This window comes from Phaseolus vulgaris, chromosome 3 (assembly GCF_000499845.2).
Source record: "Phaseolus vulgaris cultivar G19833 chromosome 3, P. vulgaris v2.0, whole genome shotgun sequence".
In the NCBI taxonomy this organism is placed as follows: Eukaryota; Viridiplantae; Streptophyta; class Magnoliopsida; order Fabales; family Fabaceae; genus Phaseolus; species Phaseolus vulgaris.
In genome coordinates, this window is record NC_023757.2 from 44,575,275 (window position 1) to 44,599,652 (window position 24,378).

The window sequence follows — 24,378 nt, forward strand, 5'->3', positions numbered from 1 at the left end:
TTTATTAATAATATTTTTTTATCATTATTATTTATAATTATTTTATTATAATTATTATTTCATAAATTTATTATTAATTTTTTTATTTTAATTATCATTTTTTATATTTATTAATATTTATTTATTGTTTTAGTAATTATTATTATATAATTAATTTTATTTATTTATTATAAATATAAATATAAATAATCTAATAACATAAAATTATAATATATATTTAATATACTAATTATAAAATATATATTTGATATAATATATATTTAATATATATTTTTAACAATAATCTCTTCACAAATCTTTGTATAGTAACGAAAAAGAAGACTAAAGATTTTTCTTTTCTCATTTTCTAATTTTTATTAGTTTTTTATTCCTTAATTCTCATTCTTTTGCGTCTTTCTTTTGCTTGAAAAATACATCCTAAAATCAAACTGAACCCTAAATGAAATATATTATATTTTTCAAACATATTCCAGTATAATACTTGAAATATCAATTTTCCAAAATTTAAATAATATAGTTTTTTAAGTATAAATCTTTTCAGACCTAATATAAATTCGTTCAATATAGAAAATATTAGAAATAATATCAATTTAAATAATAATAAAAATAATTATAAATATGAAATTTCACATTATGAAATTTATAAAGATACATTATAAACTAAAAGATTACCAATGAATGCCTCTTTCACACTCGCTTACCAAACATTTTCTTTACTTCTCTTCTTGTAGGTTAATGACTAATTATTTTTTTATCTTTAAATTAATTAATATTTAATTATTTTGTTATAGTATTTATTATATTTATTATTTCTTAAATACTTTACAAAAATAAAATTAAGACTAAAATAAGTCACTCCAATGTAACTATTTTAAATATATTTTAAAAATAATTTTATTTGCCTCTAACTTATTGCTACATATCATGGGGACAAATAAAAACGTATCACAAAAATAAACGTGAAGATCAAAAGTATTTTAGGAAGGATAAGTATAAAAAAATTAAAATTAACATATAAAATATATAAAAAAAATACTAAATTACACTTTACGTTTATAGTTCATTTAGCTTTTTATCTTGTAAAAGAATTCAATTTTTTGTTCTTTTAAATTAGTTCAATGTAGTTCTTCACTCATTTTAGAATTAGTATTAATTTTAATATAATAAATTAATAAATTACTACAAAATAATACTTACAAATTTAAAATATATTTTAAACCCTAAATCCTAATCAATTACGTGACGACTTTTAGCCACTACAACATTCAAAACTAAAAATTTAAAAACTCCTTTATGAACTTGACAATTTTTGTATTGGATTTCTATTGTACAGTTTTATGGATATCATAAATTTTACAAGTAAATGGTTAGATAAAACAAAATGAGTCTGTCATATTAAACATGATCTATAAAAATGGATTTCTCTAACCCAAAAACTAAATCTGTTTTGTTCTCTTTTGTTCTTGGTTGGAATGAAACAATTTTTTAACATATTGCTTTCGTGGGAGTAATGATTTGAATTCCTCAATAAATCATAGCAAACATGAACTCAGAAGTTATATTAAAATAATCTGAATTTCATAAAATTGACTACATGTAAATATTCAATTTTCATTTTTTACTAAATATTTGACTTTTTACTATATTCATCACAACATATTGGGTAATAAAAAAACCCTCAATCAATTATAGGGTTTATAGAATTGTATGGATCAAATCAAACATAAAAGTCTTCCTTTTTTTCTAAAAGGCTTTTTTATTTTAAATATTATTTTGACAGCTCAAAACTATTACTTCGTTAATTACTGCTGCTCACTCATGTCTAGATCATTGTTATCTTTTTGGACTGTGATTGTATTAAAGTTATTAACTACGTTAACTTTAAACCAAAAAAGACTAATAAAATCAAATTTACGAGATAAAAATTAAGAAATAAAAAATAAATAAAATAGAATAAGATGAATAACCACAAGTGTAATTTTTCCTTTAAAAAATACAATGAATATTTTTTAATTAATGTTGGTTTCAAAACACACAAAAAATAAGGTGAAAGATTTTTACAGAGAATTGGAGAACATTAACATTATATTTCTTTGAGGAACACATTCTGATGTAAGCAACATTACACATGATAAGATCAAATAACTCTACACATCTGATCAACGTAATTGTGAAAAAATGAAGGAATGGGCGTTGAACAAGAACTCATTACAGTTGATAAGAGCACATATTGCCAACCCAAGATGCTTTCCAATCCTGTGACTATAAGTCTTTCATCTTCAATTTGAATTTTAATTCTTCTGATCTGGGTTGAATGGGAATGGGCGTATAAATGCAGAATTCATTTGCCAAATTTTGAGTGAGGCTGTCACAGTGGCCTCAGTAGCATTGTTGAACAAGAACAATCTAGCAGCTCCATAGATTGCCTTTGTTGGATAAACCCGAGATGTAACACACGTTCTTCCACCTTGAGCAAAGCTTTCAACAATAGAATGGTCCACCTATATTATAATATCATGAAGATTCATTAGTTAATCTGGTTAATATGCATAAGAAATGTGTTTTTAAGCAAGAAAACATTAGAAAACTTAAAGGAACAACTCAATTACCAGCATCCGTAAGGAAAACTTTTCGCCTTCAAGTACTGGAACAATGTTCCCAAAGATTTGCTTGCGAACATCATTTGCCTGAGAAGACCTATAAAAACAATGTAACAAATTCAATATTGAATTTCTAAGTATTGTCTCTGATTTAGTTACTCAGTATGGATAACTTTCAAAGTTCAGAATTAACAGATTTTAGTCCAATACCTTGATTGATCGGAGCAAAAGGAAGTCTTAAGATTTCCATTTCTTCCTTTAATGACATAGAAATACACAGGAGTATACTCAGAAAGCCCCTCATCTGCCAAAACCAGAAGACCAAAAGGTCCCAAGGCTCCACGTTGTGCAGCTCCACCACTGGTGCTGCACGTGAACTCCTCGTTGGATTGAGCTGTTTTCTGTAGGGATTCCGCGTCTATCACAAACTCCGCAACAACATCCAACTGTTGCATTGGTAAACACAATGTCACTTAATTCAGATTCACATTTATTCCATATAGCTAAAATTCGACATCTTTAGAAACTTGATTATATCATGAACACAAACCTGTGTGGCTGTTTCAATATCTAGTGACACCACTGACCCTGGTTTAGCCTTCAAACTTTTGAATTCATCACTTCTCAATCTCAAACTCTCCACCTCAGCAACAGGCCACTGAAGTAAGTTGCTGCCAGTCTTTTTATCAAGCCTCACAGTTCTTGGAATACTCTGTACAAAAAAAAAAAACATATACACATTGAAATAAAATAATAAAATAGCTTTTTAAACGTGTAAAGGGATTTTTGTACATTGTTTCGGTAACAAATTATCACATATGATAAGTTAACTATTATCTTGATCAAGAATCTGAAATTCTTAGGTGTATTGTATAAAAACTAAACTTTTATATTGTATATAAATATACCTGAACTGAAGCCCAACCTTTGGTCACATCTGCATATTCACTGTCAGACTCTCCAATCCAACCCCACAGAATTCTCCTATCCATATTTTGATCATAAAATGTCTTGGATGCATAGAATATTCCATAGTCATACCTTAAACCAACACCAACATCATTCTTAACATCGTCTGGTGTGAACAAAACTTTGTTCTCATCATAAGTCCCTATGGTGTAGTAATCATGTCTATCATCATCCAGGCTCACCTTCATGACATATTTCACCTCAGCCCCATTAATAGATAGAGAGGTATCCAATCCATTTTCATTTTTCTTGGACACAGGGAAGAAGTCCACGCACTCCCACATGCCAGTGCCAGGGACAGCTCGAAGGTGCCCGTTCTTAAGCTCATAGGTCTTGAAGTCATCAGTGTCATAAACCAAAGCAATACCAGTTTTATTGAGCTTGGACCCTATGGTGATGCGCCACTTTCCTTCAGAGGTGAGCCATGCAGTTGTTGGGTCACGAAAGTCCTTAGCACCAATGCCTGGTGGTGGGACCAAAACTGGGTTTCCGGGGTGTTTGATCCAATCCACAAGGAGAGGGTCAGAGGGGTCAGCAGGGTATGCAAGGTTTTGAACTTGCACTGACTCATTGGTGGAACCTGTGTATAACATGATGATTTCACCATTGGGTAAGATGGTGGCCGAGCCTGTCCACACACCTTGTTTGTCATACCATTGATCAGCCACCATTGCCAATGGAAGGTGAAGCCAATGGATCATGTCCCTTGACACCGCGTGTCCCCAAACTATGTCACCCCAAACTGCACCGTTCGGATTGTATTGGTAGAAAAAGTGATACCATCCTTTGTAGTACATAGGACCTGAAATGCATATAAAAGGTTCTCACTAATTGTTGATGGGAGGAATAAAACGAAGTGAAAATTAGATTTTTGTCTTTGTTTAAATTATTTAAAATCAAAATGAATGGAATTAAATCTAATAGAAAGAAAATAAAAACAGATAAAATGAAGTGATTAAAAATTAAGAGAAAGGAATCTATTTCATTCTTTTAAATATACTTTTACTTCTCCTAAAATAATATTTTAACAATAAACTAATGATTTAATTTTATTTCCATTATTTTATAAAATTCAAGTGTATTTTACGTGATCTTGTTTCATTTTATGACTCGTTGTCAAATATTCAATCTTATGTGGGTCCACTTTTAACCTCTGGTGCAATTTCCAACGTGGTGCTGTGGGAAAAGTTCATTGCTTCTGGACTAGTAGTAATAGATAATTTAGAGGAGACAATTCAACGCAAAATATTAAAATTAGAAGAAAATTAGCGAGGAATTAAATCGAATTACGCAAACTTTGCAAGGTAGAAGAGTTCTTACCATTAGGATCTGAAGCAGAGCAAATCAGGTTCCCCCATCAGTCCAAGCCACAGACATCCAACAATAAAAAATAATAGGGATGATAGTTAGCTTGAGATAAAGTACAAATACAAATGGTATAAACATACACTATTCACAATTTTTTTATATTCAAAGAAAACATTCCGACAAAACATGATTTTACCCCTTCAAAAACTTCTTTTGAAAAAATAATGTTTTTTTATTGGCTAAACCTTGATTAATTATTGTCCTTATCACTTTTCGTAGGACCATTTTTGGAAGTAGAAAGACCCACGAAATCCCAATCCAAAATCCCTTTTTGCTTCAATACAAATAACATCTCTAAAAAGTGAATAACGTCAAACAAAATACAGGTCTCAATCGTGTTAATAATTTGAACCGTGGAGACAAATTTTAGGCAATGCGAGATAACTATTCAGGCTAATCTAATATCAGGCATAATCAAAACGTTCCATCTATGAAAAAATAATAAAATCCAATAAAGTGTCACTTGAGTATTGGTTAGGTAGAAGTTGAAGAAAACAAAAACGTGTTGATTTTCAGATCACAGAATTAGTTGGGTTAGAGGTGAATAATAAAAAAAAAAAGTTACCATTCATCCAGTTTTTCTCTGGCTGGAAATGAAAGGAAGTTCTCTGCCAAGACAACATGCTATTGTCCCAAGGAAATGCTTCTGAAGCTCCTCCTTCACCGGAGAATAACATGCTGGATGACTTCTCCGACACCCCGGAAGAAACGCCTCTTGAAACAGCGTGCCATTTGGAAGAAGGCAGCGATGTGGGACTTTGGTGTTCTTGTTGATGGTTGGATGCAGAAGATGAGACGTGATCATGAGGGACGTTGGAGGCCCTGTTCCGCCCAAAGGCGACAAGGGAAGAGAGGAAGAGCAAGGCGCAGAGGAGGAGGAGAAGGTCCTTGCGAGTGCGTGGGTTTGGAGCGGCGTGAGAGGAAGTAGGTAACAAGGGTTTATGATGTTCCATGGTGAGAAAGAAAAGATGAGGGGCCGAGGAAGTGGTTGTGAATGAATGAAAGAAAGAGAGAATGAGTAATTTGGTGTGTTATGTTATGTTATGAGTTGCTGGCAGAGACAACATGCATGTGAGTGGGGATTGAATTGGATTGGGTTGGGTTGGAAATGTGCAGAAGTTGTGAAGTGAATGAGATGAGAGAGGGTTTTCCTCACATTGGCACATTTTATAGGACTCGGATCCTAGAGTCTGGAGACTGATAGGGATGTCAAAACCATTCAAGACAGATTTGAAGACTCAAAAATACTTTCCAGTTATTTAATAATACATTTTTTATCAGAAAAAAAAGGAAACTTGTATATTTTGCTAATATTGAGTGGCTTATTATTATTTGGAAAACTATTTTCACAGAATGTCTGTGACATGAAACATGAAGTGTGAGGAGTGGATGAAGTGGATGGGATGGGACCAGGAATGGAGGTTCCAACTCAGGCATCTATGTCGGGGACATCACATGCATAATTGGGGTTCAAGGCCCTACAATTTTCTGATGCAATCATTCTTCTTCTCTTTTGTTTTGTCCTTAGTTCAATCTAAAGGGTCTGTGATTAAGGATGGTAATAAAGGGTTTTATTTGGTATCTGTGTTTTAAGAACTTTCTGTATTTGAATTCATATTTAGGAGGTAATAATTTAATTAGAGTAACCTTGTTTGTTAAGAGTTTAAGTATTTGCACTTAAGTCTTACATTTTTATTAACTTTTAATTCCCAAATCCAAATTGGTATTTTAGTGTTAATTAATCAGAAAAGGACACTAAAAAAGATAAAAACATAAAAGGACTTTTTATATGTATACAATATTTGAATTTAAGAGCTATTTTTTATGATTTTACGTTACTTTATTTTTCATAACATTTAATATTTACAGATTTGTAAAGGTTACATTATTAATATTTCTGAGATGTTTAGATACAATACTAAAATTGCCAAAAAAATATATTTTTTTTTACCATAATTTAAAATGTATGATTAAAATAGTCTTAACAATAAATCTTTGTTCCCATAAAGAGGAAGAGAGTATAAAATAAAAGAAAGAGACATAAAATTATTTGAATTAGATGTAAAATATTTAAATTATTTGATTTTTTTATTAATTTTTTATTTTAAAATTATTTGGTTATTACTATTATTAAAAAACAGATTTGTAATCTATTATATATATATATATATATATATATATTTCTAAATTGATATTTAATTAACTACAAAAGTTTTTATTATCAAATTTAGAATTAAATAATTGGTAATTAAAACTTTTTGTAGCTAATTTAATAATAATTTAAAAATTATTTATCAATAATAGAAATTAATAATTTTTTTTCTCTAAAATATCTTTAATTTAGTTAGTATAATAATTAATTACTTTTATTTTTAAAATTAATTTTTATTTAATATTTTTTTTATGTTAAATATATAAGCTAAATAAATATGATAATGGACCAGAAATTAAAACTAGAGAAATGGGCAAAACCTCTTCAAATGGTAGTCCATCCTCTCATCCAATCAAGATTGACACTATCTTACTGCCAGTTCAACACCAAAAGTGACTAAAAAAAAGTGAGGAATTGTACTATTACTTTTTTTTACATGTTCAACTTGCGTGAGAGTTATCTACAAATAATTTTAGTTGATAACAAATATTATTAAAATTGTTTATACAAGTCTTCTATAAATAAAAATAATAATGTGTTGTTTTTATTAAGATATTTAATTTTCCATAGCTTATAATTTATCAAAAATATAATTTTTTTATTACAACTCAAAAACATACCAATATTCTTTTGGAAAACTTAATTAAATGCTATTTTTAGTGCAAATGTCAATTTCTAAAAAAAACCAAGATAAACATGTTTTTTCCTTCTGAATTTTGATTATCTGAAAAAAAAAACTAAAATATTTTCTTCCATAAAATGTCCTTAAATAAAAAAACAACAAGTTCAATTAAATTTAAAAAATAATATTAATTATATTAATAAAAGAATTGTATATAGAGGGATAAATTAAGAAAAGTAAACTAATGAAATAATGAATTGAAGGGAAAACATTAAGTTGATTTGAAATGTTTTTAGTGTTTTGTTAGAAAATAGGTGAAATCAGACAAGGTGGAAGGATAAATTTAAATAGATAGAATTTATTTTTATTTTTATATTAATTAATATATTTTCTTGTGTAGTTTTACTCTAAATTTTTCTATTGAATTAAAAGTTAAAATCTATGATAAATATATAAATCTAAATTTTTAAAATACTAAGAAATAGGAATTTTTATTTTTTTTATTGTTAATTTTTATAATATTTAATAGGAATACTGTATATGATGTAGGATTGTAATTGATTGATTGGATAAAATAAAAATCCAATTTTATATAAAATTATTAATAATGTAAGAGTAAACATAACTCATACTAGTATTAGTTTTCTTTAATAATCTCATACTTGTATAAGTAGATCCCTTCTTCACAAGGATAACTATAGCTTATCTACATTCACAATAATAATAAAAGTGAATTTTTCATATTATATTATTTTTAGAACAATCTAAATCTTACATATTAGCTTCCTGTTCAGTAAACAGAATTTAATTCAGTTCTACTTTGTGCTTTCTGAAAGAATTAAAGAAAACAAATTATTTAATTTTATTAAAATTTCATTTAATTTCTCTCTCTCCTATCCAATTTCAATAAATTGAAACTCATCAAATTTAATATAAATATTCATATTTTAAATTTAATAATTCCAACGTCTATTGTAATCTCACCAGATTACGTATTCAAATTTTGTACATGTAAGATAAGGTGGTTTAGACAGTTAAGGAAAAGGAAATAGACCCAGTCCTCAAAAGTACTAATAAATAATAGCCCCTTTAAGTTGGGACCCACACAACTTTTCTGAGTATAAATCCATTATAGGAATCTAACCAAAATATTGAACAAGGATTAATCTATTTATAATATTCAAATTTTGGTTTTGTGAAAAAAACCTAGTATGTGTCTGTTTGTAAGGATTAATTAAGAATAGGCTGATATAACAACATATATAGATATTAAGTGATCTTTTTTTTTCATAGCTAATAAATGTACAAATGTTTTAGTCTGTACAAATTTTAGAGGATAGTTACCCACTTTATACCAATAAATTGAATATATCCAATATCTAGATCATATAAGAGCTAATATATATAAACATTATTTTAATTTTTATTAATAAAAAATAAAAAATAAATATGAGATATTTCAAGGATATTTAACACTACAAAGAAAATCATTAAATAAAAACTAATTTTAAAAATAAAAAATAATTAATTATTATAGTAACCAAATTAGAGACAATTTTGAATACTAAAAACAAATTGGTTTCTATTATTATTAAATGAAAATTATTTATAAACCAATTTAACAACAATAATCCTTTAACAATAATATAAACTAATTTAGAAATCAATTTTTTTTAGTTTTTAAAATAGTCTCTAATTTGGTCACTATAACAACTAATTATTTTTTTGTCTCTAAAATTAGTTTCTAATTAATGATTTTCTTGTAGTGTAAAATGTAACATCCCTATTTTTTCCCCATATATGTTGATATATTATGCATGCAATATCTAATTAACATGTAAACATATATTAGGTTATCATATTTGTATCTCAAAAAGATATCCCTCTTCATAATATACATCAAAAGTAAAAAAAAAACACAAAAGAAACAAAGCATTCAAAGGTAAATCTATCTAATACTCTAGTTGCTCACTAAGGATCTCTATTACCTATAATCTCATTTGCTCCCGTGTAAAACACGATCATCACAAATAAAGAAACAAACACAAACAAATAACAGGGTAAGTTAGCTATATAAAAATTTCTATATAATTTCATGTCAAATTAATCAACATAAATCATCAAGTCTCATACAATTTCTCAAATCATCAAGTGTCTATTAAATTTCATAATTCATCTTTTCACATGTCAGACTTCTACTGACTCATAACACATAGACACTTGACTCTACTTCCGGAAGACTCGTGCGTTGACTTAGACTCAGAGATTTGCACCTGTCATACTACATCACTGTGAAATCCACACAGCTATGCGCATAATTAATCTCAATATCATCTCTCTCCTAGTATGACTGGTTAATTCATATAACAGGTTAAGTTAATTATCTTTCAAACAACTTATCCATTCATATGAACCTCCTTCGACTCTCACCACCTGAATAACTTCATCTATATGATTCCATTATCTCAGGAGAGTCAGGATATCTCCTTCTAGACGAATCCCTAGTCAATGCACATCCTAAACAATCTTAACACGGTATTTTCTTTCCTAAAAATACTATGTCTCGATTAGAATTCATATTTTGAACCTCGTAATATCCACCATCAAACAATCAAATCATACCAATGTTTAGAATTTCCAAAATACACAACAATTCATTGACTAATCATATAAATGTCTAATTAAAGAGATTTTCAATTAACTATACATGAAATATAAGTTTACATACTTTATAAGAAAAACTATATAGAAATAAATAAATCAATCTTTTAAAAGCAAATAAAAATTAGTTTAATATTTTTATTTTATTTATTTTACTTTAGCTTGAGCTAGAATTCGCTAGCTTGAGCTAAAATCCACTAGAGAGCACCCAGAATTTTAGCTTGAGCTAAAATTCGCTAGCTTGAGCTAAAATCCTCAAGAGAACCCAAAATTTTAGCTTGAACTAAATTTCGCTAGCTTGAGCTAAAATCCTCTAGAGAGCACCCAGAATTTTAGCTTGAGCTAAAATCCTCCAAAGAGCACCCAAATTTTTTAACTTAAGCTAGCACTTGCTAGCTTGAGCGAAATATGCAGAAAAATTCTGCATAACTTAATATACCTATTAGATTATAAATCAATATCTCATTCAATTCATAAATTATAAATTACACATTACATTGACAGTTCTTGTTCAACGTGATAAAATTCGCTAGCTTGAGCTAAAATCCTCTAAAGAGCACCCAAATTTTTTAACTTGAGCTAGCACTTGCTAGCTTGAGCGAAATATGCAGAAAAATTCTGCATAACTTAATATACCTATTAGATTATAAATCAATATCTCATTCAATTCATAAATTATAAATTACACATTACATTGACAGTTCTTGTTCAGCGTGATACAATCACTCTCTGAATCATTGAGTTATTATGTCCATTTATACATATATATGATTTCTAATTCCAAAACCATTTAAATCAAACAACCAATTCTCAATCACAACACTTTCAATTTCAATCAAACTACAATCTACTCAGAACAAGAAATCTTGCAACAAAATCTGGAATTGGTGACCCCGTCACACTCACATTCAAATCTTCTAACCTAGGGTTCTATTGAAGATTTTAAACTAGCTTCCCTTACCTTTACTTGAGTATATGCTCACGAAGAGCTCCAAACCTACCAAAATCTTCAAAATTAGCTTAACCTGCACCACAGATTCCTGATAAAAAATCTAACTATATCTCTAAGACTCTGATCTACTAAAGACTAATCCTAAAACTAAAAGAGACACATGCATACACTTAGATTGAGATAGACCTACAAGTTAAAAATTGACTCAGAGAAGGGTAAAAATTGAACTTACTCTATCAGAGATTCTGATCGGGCAATCTTACCAAACTGATAAGCAAGGAGATCAGAGTCTTAGAGAGAAGGGAGAGAAAAGAAAAAAGAGGAACAAAACTGAACTTTACTCTATAAGAGATTCTGATAGTGCAGTTTTGTAGTCTTCGCTGCCAGGAGTCCAATGGCAGACTCCGATCGCCAAACTGATAAGCGAGCAAATCAGAATCTTAGAGAAAAGGGAGAGAAAGGAAAAGGGAAACCTTTAGAGAGATGGTGATTCTTTTAAAATGAAACTCGAATAACTGAATTTTCTATTTATATGTCATTTTCATTTTAATAATAAAATATTCAGGTATCATTTAAAATATACCACTTCTACTCTAAGGTTATTTTCTAGACCCTTACATAAAACCTTTTTACAAAAAATACATTATATGTATAACCAAAAAACATCTTTATCTATATAAGATTAAGGGTCTCTTTGTTTCTAGAGATTTACTATGCATGAGCACGAAATAAATTGTATATCATTTAGATTCAGGAATTTGCACAAAAGGGAAGGGAGTGATATACTCGTGAATAGTAAATATTATCTCTCCCTGAACTAAAGAAAAGATTAGGGAAAGTCAACCACCACTGTGATTTTTCCAATTTTATCTTTTCTACATATATTAATTATTACATAAATTTAACTAACAAAAATATTTTAATAAAATGAAATAATAATAATTAATAAAATAAAATTTTGATACAAAAATATTTAGTTATTTATAATAAACAAATTATACAATAATAATTTTTTATTTAATATAATTTTTTTTTTCTAATTATAAATTATAAATTTATGAATATTTAATTTCTTAAATAACTTGTATTTTTTAAATTAATTATTCAATAATGTCATAAATAACTTACATAATTTTAATTCACTCAAATTTACACAAAAATACATAATATTTTATTATTCTATTTTTTCAAGACAAGCATAAATTTGTAATCTTATATTTTACATTTTTAAAAAAAATTCAAAATACCCTCAACCACCACATCACTCACAAACTTCAATAAACTTTCTTCACAAATTCACTTTAACATACCCCAATTCAAACACACTCACTTTCTTCATGATTTCCTTTCACATTTTCACACATCCACTCTTCCAAATCCTAACATTTCTCCTCCTCAATCCAAATACAACCTAAAAAATGTAGTTGAGTGTTTAAAAAATATCACAATATCATATTCTCTGGTATAAAAAAAGATTTAAATCTAATATACTTCAATATTCAATTGGTATAGTATATTTTTTTCTATGAAATTTAGTATAAGGATGTAATTGAAATAACCATTCAACAAAAAACATATAGGTTTGTATTTTTTTTTTTTTACTTTAAATAACAATTTAAAAGTTTCAAAATGAATTAAAAAAGTAAATCAAATATTTTATTAAATTTACTAAAACATATTAAAAACTGAAAGTATCAATAAAGTAATTCAATTATGATAATATTGTATTATATTTTTTTTTAAAATATAAATACTAGATTTGTGCGTATGTAAAACTTAAAACTTGAAAGTGAAAATTGACATAAAAGAGAAAATCATACAATAATTGATGAAGTAAAGAAAAACTATTTGACAAAATTTTTGTTTGATAAATTTGTTGTGTTCTTATAGGAAGTGTAGCCAATCGAAGTATGAGTAGAAAATATTCAAGTATTGTTTCTCTAATAAATTTGCACTTATTTAGACTATATTGATTTTCCCTAATTAGTACTGACAACTAATTAAAAATATTAATTAATCAAAGTTGAGGTTGAAATCTAATTATAATATCAAATTAAAAAGATAAATAAATTTTAATAATTTTTATTTGACAATATAAAATTATCTTGGATTTCATAGTTTCATCGTAACATACTTTCTCAAACCAATATTTTCCTTACACCAACCTTCACACTATAAGTTTATTACAACTCTAATTTCTTTTAGGTAAAGTTCTAAACCTTAAATGTGAAAATACCAATTTTTTTAACTTTTTTTTACATAAGGTTTGCAAGTGTTATAAAAAATGACAAATTGGTAACAATATTATTTCTAATATGAAGCTCTTAAGTTGTTCAATATTAAGATCAAAGTTTTTAAATTATTTTTCAATATTAAAAATCAATAAAAATACATATGGTTAAGTCATGCAACATAACCATCAATTGAGCAGAAAATTCATAAAAAAATTATAAATTGAAATGGATAAACTATGTATAGAAAATAATTATTACATTAATCTCAATGAAATGAATGTAGTCTAAGGTTCTTGGAGAACAAAACGAATATTAAGAAAACCATAAGCAAGAATATGGAAACTCTCTGGAACCCTTGATGTCCAAGGTATGCTTTTCAATGTTTCTTTCTATCACCCATCAGTAAATGTCCACCATAATCATATTTGTCTTTTTGTTAGTTCATAGATTGAACTTTTGCTCAATAATAGAATGTCTCACTAAGAAAAATAACATGGCATTTAATGTTGATTGTGAGACATCAAGTTCAAACACATGTTGGTTGAATCTTATTTATTTTTGTACCTTGTTCAGTGAATCTTCTTACTCAAAGTTTTTAACTTTCTAAGAAAATAAGAAAAGATTAGTGGTATCTCTTTTGGTTGTATCCCTTTTTATAATAAATCTAATTCAACTTCTTAAATTGTTTTCCTATATTTTAAAATTGAGAAAATTTTAATATATATATATATATATATATAAATAAGGAGGAAAATATTATGATAAGAACTAATAATTATCCTAATTATGAGTACCTACACTATTTTTTTTAATTCACTCATTATGTGTGAAGACACCTTTATCTAGGAAATATTTTAATGTTTAACAAATACCATGTTACTTTAATATTTATATTTATATATTTTTATACTAAAATATAGTAATTGATATTTTTTTTTTCTTAGGTTTCAAACACTAAATTCTTAAGTTATCCAACATCTATTGTTATTAGTAAGTGACATGCCACTACATTAAGACATATACAAACTTTATACCTAAATCTACAACAAACATATACTAAATATCATAAACTGATTTGTTTTAAAAATTATTGATTAATTTTACAGTTTTGAAATATAAAAGATTTCAACAAATTTTAGTTCAAAAAAATTCTTAAATATTCATATATATATATATATATATAAATTAATTTTAAATTATTTTAAATTTAAATTCAATTTCTAAATCGATATTAAACTAATTTGTAAACATTCAAAACTATTTTTAAAAAAAATATGAAATTATCTTAAAAAACAAATCTAAATATTTAAATTTGGATTACAAATTTTCTTTTAAAATATATATTTAATTTTTTCAATCCAATTATTTAGATTTATATTAAATTTGATTTAGATTTTTAAAGAAGCAATCCATTTTTATCTCTAATATTCTCAAGTTTTATCACCATACTAAATGAGAAGTATTTTTTTTTTCATAATTATATAAATGAAATTATGTAATATTTATTAATTTGTGAAAAATAATATTTATTAAATAATTGATTATTTTCAGTAAGAATTGTTTTGTATTGAAATTTATATAGTAATGTGAATAAATAAATATAATAAAATGATGAGTTTATATTGTACCAGAACCGTATCTTTCAATATTTTGTTATTTAATACTTTTGTAATCAACAATGAAACATTAACAAATTTAATGACATTATTAGAATTTAGTAGGGGAGGTGCCAGAGTGAGGTGAGGTGAGGTTTTTCCTGTCCCAATAATTTGCATCACTAAACTATATATTCTTTTATAATATGATTTTGAGAGCTGTAGTTTTCTACAGTGATTTTGTGAATAGAAAAAGATGAATGAGAGGTGTGTGAGTCATTGCTGAGTCAGATGGTCCACCATGTTGGCACCTGTACCATTTCACTGCATTCAATAATGCAACTGTCAACACACACTGCCTTTGTGGCTTTTCTAAATACCAAACATTTTGGTGACTGTTTTTAAGCCACATGTGAAAGTGAACTATCATCATATTACATCCTTATTAATCCACACACAACATCCTTCAAATCTTTCTATCATCTTCTCTTTCTTGTATTTTCTGCTTGTGGCTGGCATTGTTTTCCTCCCACCTATCTCCTCAAATAATGTTTCTCATGGTCAACAATAATGTTTCATTATTGAGGAAGCCACCAAAGAAATTAAACAGACAAAACAACCAAAACCAGATCTTAAGACTGGGCTCTTCTTGCATTACATTTAATGATGTGATTTATATGCCCTACCAACTTAGTTTAACTCTGACCTAAATTTGTTGCATGTTTTCACAATCCACGTGGAGCAAATGGGTGGTGTTGCAGGTTCCACATGGCCGTCAGGAAAATTATATTCGATATGATTACATTCATCCAATAATGTTTGATATAACCAATGAGTGAATGACTAATTAATATTGATCATATGAACCTGTCCTAGGGCAAGCTAATTAGGACAATTATGATCATACTGTATATAGAGACACTGTTCACTAAGGGACACTGCTGTCAATTAACAATGCATGGTCACCACTAGGAACCAATGTCAACTGTCATGATTCACGGGTTGCTAGTGCCAACTAATTAATATTAATAGGAGTTGTATTTTATTTCTAATTAAAATTTACATAACAAAGTAACATGATGACTGATATACACGATCACAGTTTTTTGGCATATAACTTGCTCAAAAAACTAGTTGTTGATAAATGAAACAAATGGGTGAAAGCTATTGAAAATTCAAGATTTAAAAGAGCTGAATTAAAAATGGAAGCTTGACAGATCATCTTATTAGGAGTGTTTTTAACATAAAAGAGTATTTATGCGTGTAATTATTAAAGATTCAAAATCTTGAAAAAATAAAATAAATTTTGAAAGAAGAAAGACAAGTATGATATTTTAATGTAATATCTATTGGGAAATAAAAATAAATAATATTGGATGTCAAATTTTATAAATTAGCATAATCACAATATTAAAAAAATGAATTTGTTTAACTAATCCGCTAATATTTGTCATCTTATTAGGAAACTTTTGAGCATTAATGAGACTATGTTGGAATATGAAGGCTATATTTATGTTATGTAATATTTCCTTCAACAGTTTTAGTTTAGAATTACTATCTAACTTCTTTTGTATCTGGTTATAATTTCAGTGTCTTGCATTGTGATTGAGTTATGTGTATAGGTCTTTTTCTGTTGGGTAGTGTTTTTTGTGATGTATTTAGGGGTACAGTGGTGATGTATTTAGGAATGTACTTTTTTTGAAAGGTGCTGTTGCCACTATATACAGTAAAAATAAAATATATACCTAATATACTAATAAATTAATATTTTAATAATATTTATTTTATTTTTAATTTAAAATATTATTATATTATTATAAAGAGGTGTGAAGTGTGTGTTGTTCACTATTCACAGTGTAAGAAAAGTTTTCCTTTTTTTTGAATGTTGGTTAAGGGAAGTAATATTTACTCTATTTTTTTTTTCACCAATTGGTGGTAGGGTGATAGGCACCCTCTTGGTAAGATTTCTTGAAAGTTATACAGTTTGATAAGTGTTAGATGTAATAGAGTTGGAGCTTTCTTAAATTGTTATTTATTTATTTTATTTTTTATTTTTTATTTTACTAATTAAAAAAGTTATCCTTCATGGTTTTTTTTATGATTTGCAGCATCTTTTAGTGAGTTGTCTAGACAAATGAATATTGGGTATAATATGCAGCAAGTGGAATTTTTAAATATATCTAGAGTTTTATTTAAATGGGTACATAATAAAATATTCATAAATAAATAAAATGTAATATATTATTATTAAAAATTATATCTCTCTAAAATCTCTAATTTTTAAATTTTCTTTAAGTTTATAAAATAATTAAATTATCATTGTGATTTCATATTACATTTTGAGGAGGTACTACAATGATGGATAAAATAGTTAATTAGGTTTTTCATCTAAGTAAGTAGACCACTCTCTAATGATTTTACTCATTTCTTTTCATTTATTATTGCTCGAGCAACAATATGGACACTTAAGTGATATGATATATATCTCAAACAAGAGCTAGTAGCTTGAGCGAGAAAGAGATCGAGGTTGAGGCAATTCTTTCTCCTTTAAAATAAATGACGCTCAATTAACAACTTGGTCACTTAAGTGATAACTTAGTCATTCAAGCGATGAGTTGTGATCTCATGTGTTCCTAAAACATGTGAGACCATGTAACTATGTTTTAATGCTTAAGAGATAGTAAAGTGGTGTACCTTATGAAACTTGATGTACCCAATGAAACAAGTGTATCAATCTAACATTACAAGAACAATCAAACAATTAATGCTTAAGCCTAGAAAGAGAATTTGAGCGAGGGAGAAGCTTAATTCTACTATTTGGAGTTGTCACTCTTAAGTAATGTGAGTAATGTGAGACCATTCAAGGAAGAGAGTCTTCTTCGGTTGTAGGAAGCGAGATTTCAACGGAAAGAGCTCTCTCAAACAACACTTAATTGTAATAATGGTGATGGTGATATTTAATATGATCATTGGTGTGATATGTATGTGTACCAGAAATGGTATTATGACTCCAAGGTTATCATATTAAACACATAATAGGAAATGAAATATTATATATTTAAATTACGATATTAAGTAATGAGAAGTTAAAGGAATTTGTGCATCAGTTGTTACAAATTAGTTAGATGAACTACCTTGACATCCAAAAATGATTATAAATTTTCAATACACTTCTTCTAATAGGTTTGATATTAACTTCTAATGAGATATGTTTAGGGTTCATGGTTTAGACTTATTGTAGCTGAAGGTTTAGCCGGTGTTTCAAGGAAAACAACGAAGAAAAGTTTGATAAAGGAGCTCAAGGTCGGGTATAATATTAAACACATAATCCATTAAGGAAATGAAATATTATATATTTAAATTACGATATTAAGTAATGAGAAGTTAAAGGAAATTTGTGCATCAGTTGTTACAAATTCGGTAGATGAACTACCTTGACATCCAAAAATGATTATAAATTTTTAATACACTTCTTCTAATAGGTTTGATATTAACTTCAAATGAGATATGTTTAGGGTTTAGACTTACTGCAGCAGCTGAAGGTCTAGTCGGTGTTTCAAGGAAAGCAACGAAGAAAAGTTTGATAAAGGAGCTCGAGGTCGGGTATAAAAAGGTTAAGGTTAATATGCTTCAATTCGCAGATAACACCTTGTTTTTCTGCGATGCTAGCATTAAGAGTATGTACAACCTCAAGGTTTTGTTGAACTATTTTGAGATTGCTTTTGGGTTGAAGGTGAATTTCTCGAAGAGTAGAATTGGAGGGGTGGGGATTGATCAAAATGTCATTCTTCGCTTTGCGTCTATTCTTAATTGTGAGATGACGAAGACCCCTTTCAAGTACATGGGGATGCCAAAAGAGAAACGTGTTTTAGGACGGTGTAGTTGACAGAATCAAGTCTAGATTGAGCACCTGGAAAGGGACTTTTATTTCGATGGCTGGGAGGATTTTCTTTGTCAAGTCATTTATTTCGTCTGTTCCGCTATTCTTTTTATCCTTGTTCAAGATGCCTTCCACGGTTGTGAAGAAGATTGTGACCCTACAAAGGAACTTTTTGTGGAGTTGTTGGGAGTTTGAGGAGAGGAAAATTGCATGGGTTGCTTGGGATAAGGTGCGCGAACCACTAGATGTTGGTGGCCTTGGCATTCTCAATATCAGGTTGTTTAACCTGGCTTTGCTGGGAAAATGGATTTGACATTTGTGTCAGACTAAGGGAGGACTCTGGAAGGATATTATAGAGTCTAAATATGGTGGGTGGAGAAGCCTTAGAGAGCAACGACTACTCTCAACTCAGATTCACTGTGGCGGAGAGATTTGAAGGAGGTCTGGAAACATGAAGTCTGATGTTCTTCCTTTGAAGATCCTTTCAGGTGGGAGCTTGGTAATGGAAATGAGTTTTTTTTTCTGGGAAGATAATTGGTTGGGTTCTGGTAGTTTGAAATACATGTTTCCAAGGTTGTTTTCATTGTTAGTATCGAAAGATGCTAAATCTCTTTGTGTGAGGATTGAGTTAATAATGTTTGGGTGTGGGATCTGTCTTGAAGAAGGAGCCTTTTTTCTTGGGAATCGGAATTGGTTTCTCAACTTCTTGGGGTTGTTCACCTTTCAAGCCCCTATTTGGATTTCGAAGATAAATGGGTCTGTAAGGATGGTGATTGCGCTGAATATTCTGTTAACTCAACTTATGGTTTTTTAAAGGGCGTGTTAGAAGAGGAGTCTTTGAGTTTGTATAACTTTTTTTGGAAAATTAAGGCTTTGCCTTCAACTCACATTACTGCTTGGAAGGTCCTGGTGAACAAGATTGCTACCAAGGTCAATCTGGTGGCAAGACGTGGGATTATGGTGGATATCATGGTTTGTTGCTTTTGTAGGGAGAAAGAGGAAACTACAAGTCATTTGTCATTTGAATGTAGAGTTGTTTGGCTAGTATGGAACTTGTGTTATGATTGAGTAAGGGTGAAGTCGGTTGATCTTCTTGAACTTGCTTCACATTTTTTGCATTATAACTTCATTGACGTTCCTGCTTCTGTCAACTTAGCTTTTGGGTATACTTGAATTGCTTTGGTTAGTGAAATTTGGCGTCATAGGAATAAACATATTTTCAAGGGAGGAGTGATTGATCATTCTGAAATCTTCTCATTGGCTCAACTGAAAGTATGGTCTTGGGTTACTTCCAAAATTCCTTCTGCTTGTTTTTTCTTTTCTGATTGGTGTCTTGATCCTCTAGTTTGTATGTTTTTTATTAAAAACAAGTGACTATTGGTTGGTTGGGTTGATGTTTCTTTTACGGTTTGTGAAGAGTTGTTGTTGTTATTTTGACTGTTGTGGACTATTCCTGAAGTAGTTCACATTTATTTTTGTCTAGTTGATAAAAAAAATATTTAATACAATTTTTCTAAAAGACTAACTTGAAAGATAACAAGATACGCGGTTTCATTACAATGTGATTGATTGTATATAATATTGCAGGTGATAATAATCAAGGTAATAATTTTATATAAATCTCATATATATATATAACGTAAAAAGATCAAATATAATCAATTAGACCATTTAAAAAGAATTTGATAAAATACATTTTTAATCTTCACATTTTGATTTTAATCACAATAATAATTAATATTTTTTAGTCTTAAAAGTTTATCACAAATGTATATTTTTAGTTCTAATTTAAACCTAAAATTGCATCATTTTATAGATATAAAACTAAAAAAGTTATGATTTTGTGTAGATCCTAAAATCAAGTTTTCTAAGAATCTACATTTATATTAAAAAAAAAAATACGTAGGTCACAAATACAACACTAGTCTTATATCTTTTAAAAAAGAAAGTCATATTCTATATGCATAACTTAGAGTTTATAAAAAGAGACAAATTTGTACTTCGTATTCTATGGTTTGTGTGTTTAAAAAATCGAAATTATACTTTTATATTATAATTTTTTATTTATCATTTAAAAATAAATAAATAATCATTGTAATACCACAAATATTAAGGTATTTCATTTTTAGTATAATAAAAAAATACAGTTTTAGTACAACAACTTTTGATTTAAATTATTAATTTTATTTGAACTCTCTCAACAGTTGAAGTGATTAAAGATACCATCCTTATTAATTATGACATATATTTATTGAAGAGAAAATTAACATTAATATTAATAATTATCTCAATTTTATTCACATATATTTTAAATTCTCATAGTTTTGATTGAATATTAACAAAAAAGTTAATTATATATTAATATTAATTATTTTTTAATAAACATGTATTCAATTACTTCAATCATTAAAATTAACTAAATTATTTTTTTTATTAAAAATAATTTTTTATTGTATTATTCTAAATATAAAATATGTCCTATTTATTCTGAATCTAACTATTTAGTTTTTTAAAAAATAAAATCATTTTACAGATATGAAATTTCAATTTTGTTTGAAAGTAATAATACTAAAGAGAGTAAAAAAGGGTCAACTATAGTGGGACCCTACAACTGGAGATAGATTGATTCATAATTTGGAAGCTAAACCCTTCCACCATGGTTTCACGCACTACTCCACACTGATTAAAGTTGTTTATTTATTCTCTGTTTTCTACTTGCTGCTGCACCTTTCTAGTCTAAACTATAAGCAAGCTTTAAGTTATGTTTTAAGTGCATCCTTAGACATTTGGAATTTATTAAAAAAGAATATCAATTTTTAGTTGAATTAAAAACTTTATTTAGAGCATGTTTGAGAGTAAAATTGTCAGATTTTTTTTTTCAAACTCGCTTACAAAACTGACAAAACTAAGTTAAACATGTATATTCTCATTTGCCATTCGCAACTGGTTGTTATTTTTGTATTACATTTCATTATTTTACAGTACATACTGGGTTTATTTATTGTATGCATTGTATAATCCATTTCCTTTAATTTTTACTAGATTTATGTTTATTTTCTTATAATTATGTTCAAGGAAAATTAAACTAATTCTCCTTTGCACAGCACCTCCTTTTTTTTATTTTTTACCTTTTAATGTTTATCGAAACTCCTTTATTGGATTAGTTACTGAATTATTTTTAAAATAATTAGGACAAGCGATTAGGGTTTTTTTTCACCAAAATGTTACAATTTAACTTTGTACTAATGAAAATGGGAAAAAAATATTGAGAGATTGAATGAGTCGTGTATTAAATGAAAACAAGTCGAGGTAAGAGTTATATCTATCTTTTTTTTTTCTTATGTCTAAATTCAAGGTCAAAGTAGTTTTCTATGATATGTCATTTGAGAATTTTTAATGATAGTTTGTTTTCTGTTTTTATTTTATCATTATCTTTCTTTAATACTTGTTGAGGTTAGATTTATTTTCGCATATTTTTATTGTATTTTTATTCGAAATATTTATTAAGACTTAATCACCTAAATGAAAAAAGAAAATATACATTTATTAAGCAGATTTTTGTATTAAATATTACCATAAACAAGCAATTAAATAAGTTTTTTAATTCGGGTTAAACCTTTAAAAAGAATCAACTGAAGCCTAAGAACAAAACTAAAACATAAACAAACCAAGTTTAGATAAAAAGGTATCCGAACTTAGTCCATATCCACCCATACCGATGTTTAATGAACTCACTCAGTAGGGTTTAACCTCTAAATCATATAATAAAATCTAAATATAGATTATGATTACTAATGAAATCATTTAATGTTGTAACAAAAAAAAAATTATATGATTCAACAAAGCCAGCTTAAATGTGGCCCATTGCCATTGCTCAAGCCGGATTACAAAGCATAACACTCATTCACTTAAAAGTAAAGTAAATTTTTCAGAATGTATTAAAATTTTGAAAAACTCATTACTAACTCCCTGTTTGCTTCCATGGATGTACTTTTCAAGAGGAAAGATGTGAGTGGATATCCATGGTTTGGATCAAGGAATGTGCAGGAGACTGAAGGAGAAGATATACCTGTGAACATTAAATATTATTAAGAAGTGGACTTTAAGCCTAACTCAACCCCATAAAACCGGCTCATAGGGTTGAGGTTTGCACCCACTTATATACAAATGAAAGGCTCTAATCTCTAGTCGATGTGGGATCTCCAACACACCCCTCACGCCGAGAGTGATAGATAGAAGCTCGTGCGTGGGACTATATATTATGGGTGGTCCGATAGCGGCCCGATAGCGGGTGACACGATAGGCCCAACAAATACTCGCTAGGATAGGCTCGAAATGGCTCTGATACCATATTAAGAAGTGGACTTTAAGCCTAACTCAACCCCATAAAACCGGCTCATAGGGTTGAGGTTTGCACCCACACTTATATACAATGAAAGGCTCTAATCTCTAGTCGATGTGGGAGGATCTCCAACAAATATCTTCTCCCCTCAAAATGAAGAGATGTAGAGGGAAAGCCATGTCAGCATCCCTTATTTCCAATTTTACTCTCATTTGAATGTATCACAATGCTTCATTTGAATGTATTAGTATTTAAAAAAAATTATTTTACGATGTTTAAAATATATATATATATATATAATATTTAAAATGAAGAAACAAATCATAATAAATTTTAAATAAGTTTTAAGTTTGTTTATTATTTTATAAAAGATTATAAATCAGTGTAAAAAAAATATAGTTAAATAAAATCTTCCATTTATATATTAGTTATTAGAGTAGATAAGGTGATACCTATTTTTCAAGTTCTAATCAGATATTTTATTAAATGTGGTTGGATTTAGTTTTTTTTTAAAGAAAAGAATATACTATATCTAATTAAAATTGAAAATATTACCTTGGATCATGGTCATCACCAAAAGATTATACTAAACATTTTTCATTTTATTTTATACTAAATATTTAATTTATTTAATTAAAAAAATCCCTAAAAACAATCCATCACTTAAAATAATTTTATTCTAACTTAAATTATTCATTAGAAACTGAAAATATAATTAATATATTTTCACGTATTTTTACATAATTTATTAATAAAAACTACACTTTATTATAAATATTAGTTATTAAATAAATTTAACTAACACAAATATTTAATAAAATAAAATAATAATAATTAATTATTGAACTATATCGGATTATACTACTAATACGTTTTTATCCTTATTTTTTATGGAATCCTTTTCTATGGTTAATTAAGTTATATTTTTGTTACTGTTGTATTTTTTAGATTGCTTTATTGTGAGGTTTTTTAATATTAAAAAATAGTAAATTTTTTATTTATA

General features: G+C 27.8%; 2 protein-coding genes across 4 annotated transcripts in view; one reads left to right on the plus strand and one right to left on the minus strand.

The window, feature by feature from the left end:
- Positions 1-2,054: 2,054 nt before the first annotated feature.
- LOC137808044 (acid beta-fructofuranosidase) overlaps positions 2,055-24,378 on the minus strand; it is a 33,817-nt gene continuing 11,493 nt past the window's right edge. The window contains exons 1-7 of one of the 3 annotated variants that reach the window (XM_068608940.1): positions 5,503-6,216; positions 4,890-4,898; positions 3,509-4,371; positions 3,151-3,312; positions 2,811-3,046; positions 2,610-2,697; positions 2,055-2,501 (exon numbers count right to left, since the gene is read on the minus strand). In XM_068608940.1, the coding sequence (XP_068465041.1) occupies positions 2,292-2,501; positions 2,610-2,697; positions 2,811-3,046; positions 3,151-3,312; positions 3,509-4,371; positions 4,890-4,898; positions 5,503-5,890 (1,956 nt within the window). In that variant the 5' untranslated portion in view covers positions 5,891-6,216 and the 3' untranslated portion in view covers positions 2,055-2,291. Of the gene's footprint in view, positions 2,502-2,609; positions 2,698-2,810; positions 3,047-3,150; positions 3,313-3,508; positions 4,372-4,889; positions 4,899-5,502; positions 6,217-24,378 lie in introns of those variants that run through there. The other 2 variants (XM_068608942.1, XM_068608941.1) reach the window with 2 other exon arrangements.
- Positions 18,095-19,039, plus strand: LOC137805662 (uncharacterized). The gene is made up of 2 exons (XM_068605602.1): positions 18,095-18,134; positions 18,669-19,039. The coding sequence occupies exons 1-2, from the start codon at positions 18,095-18,097 to the stop codon at positions 19,037-19,039; spliced, it is 411 nt and encodes a 136-aa protein (XP_068461703.1).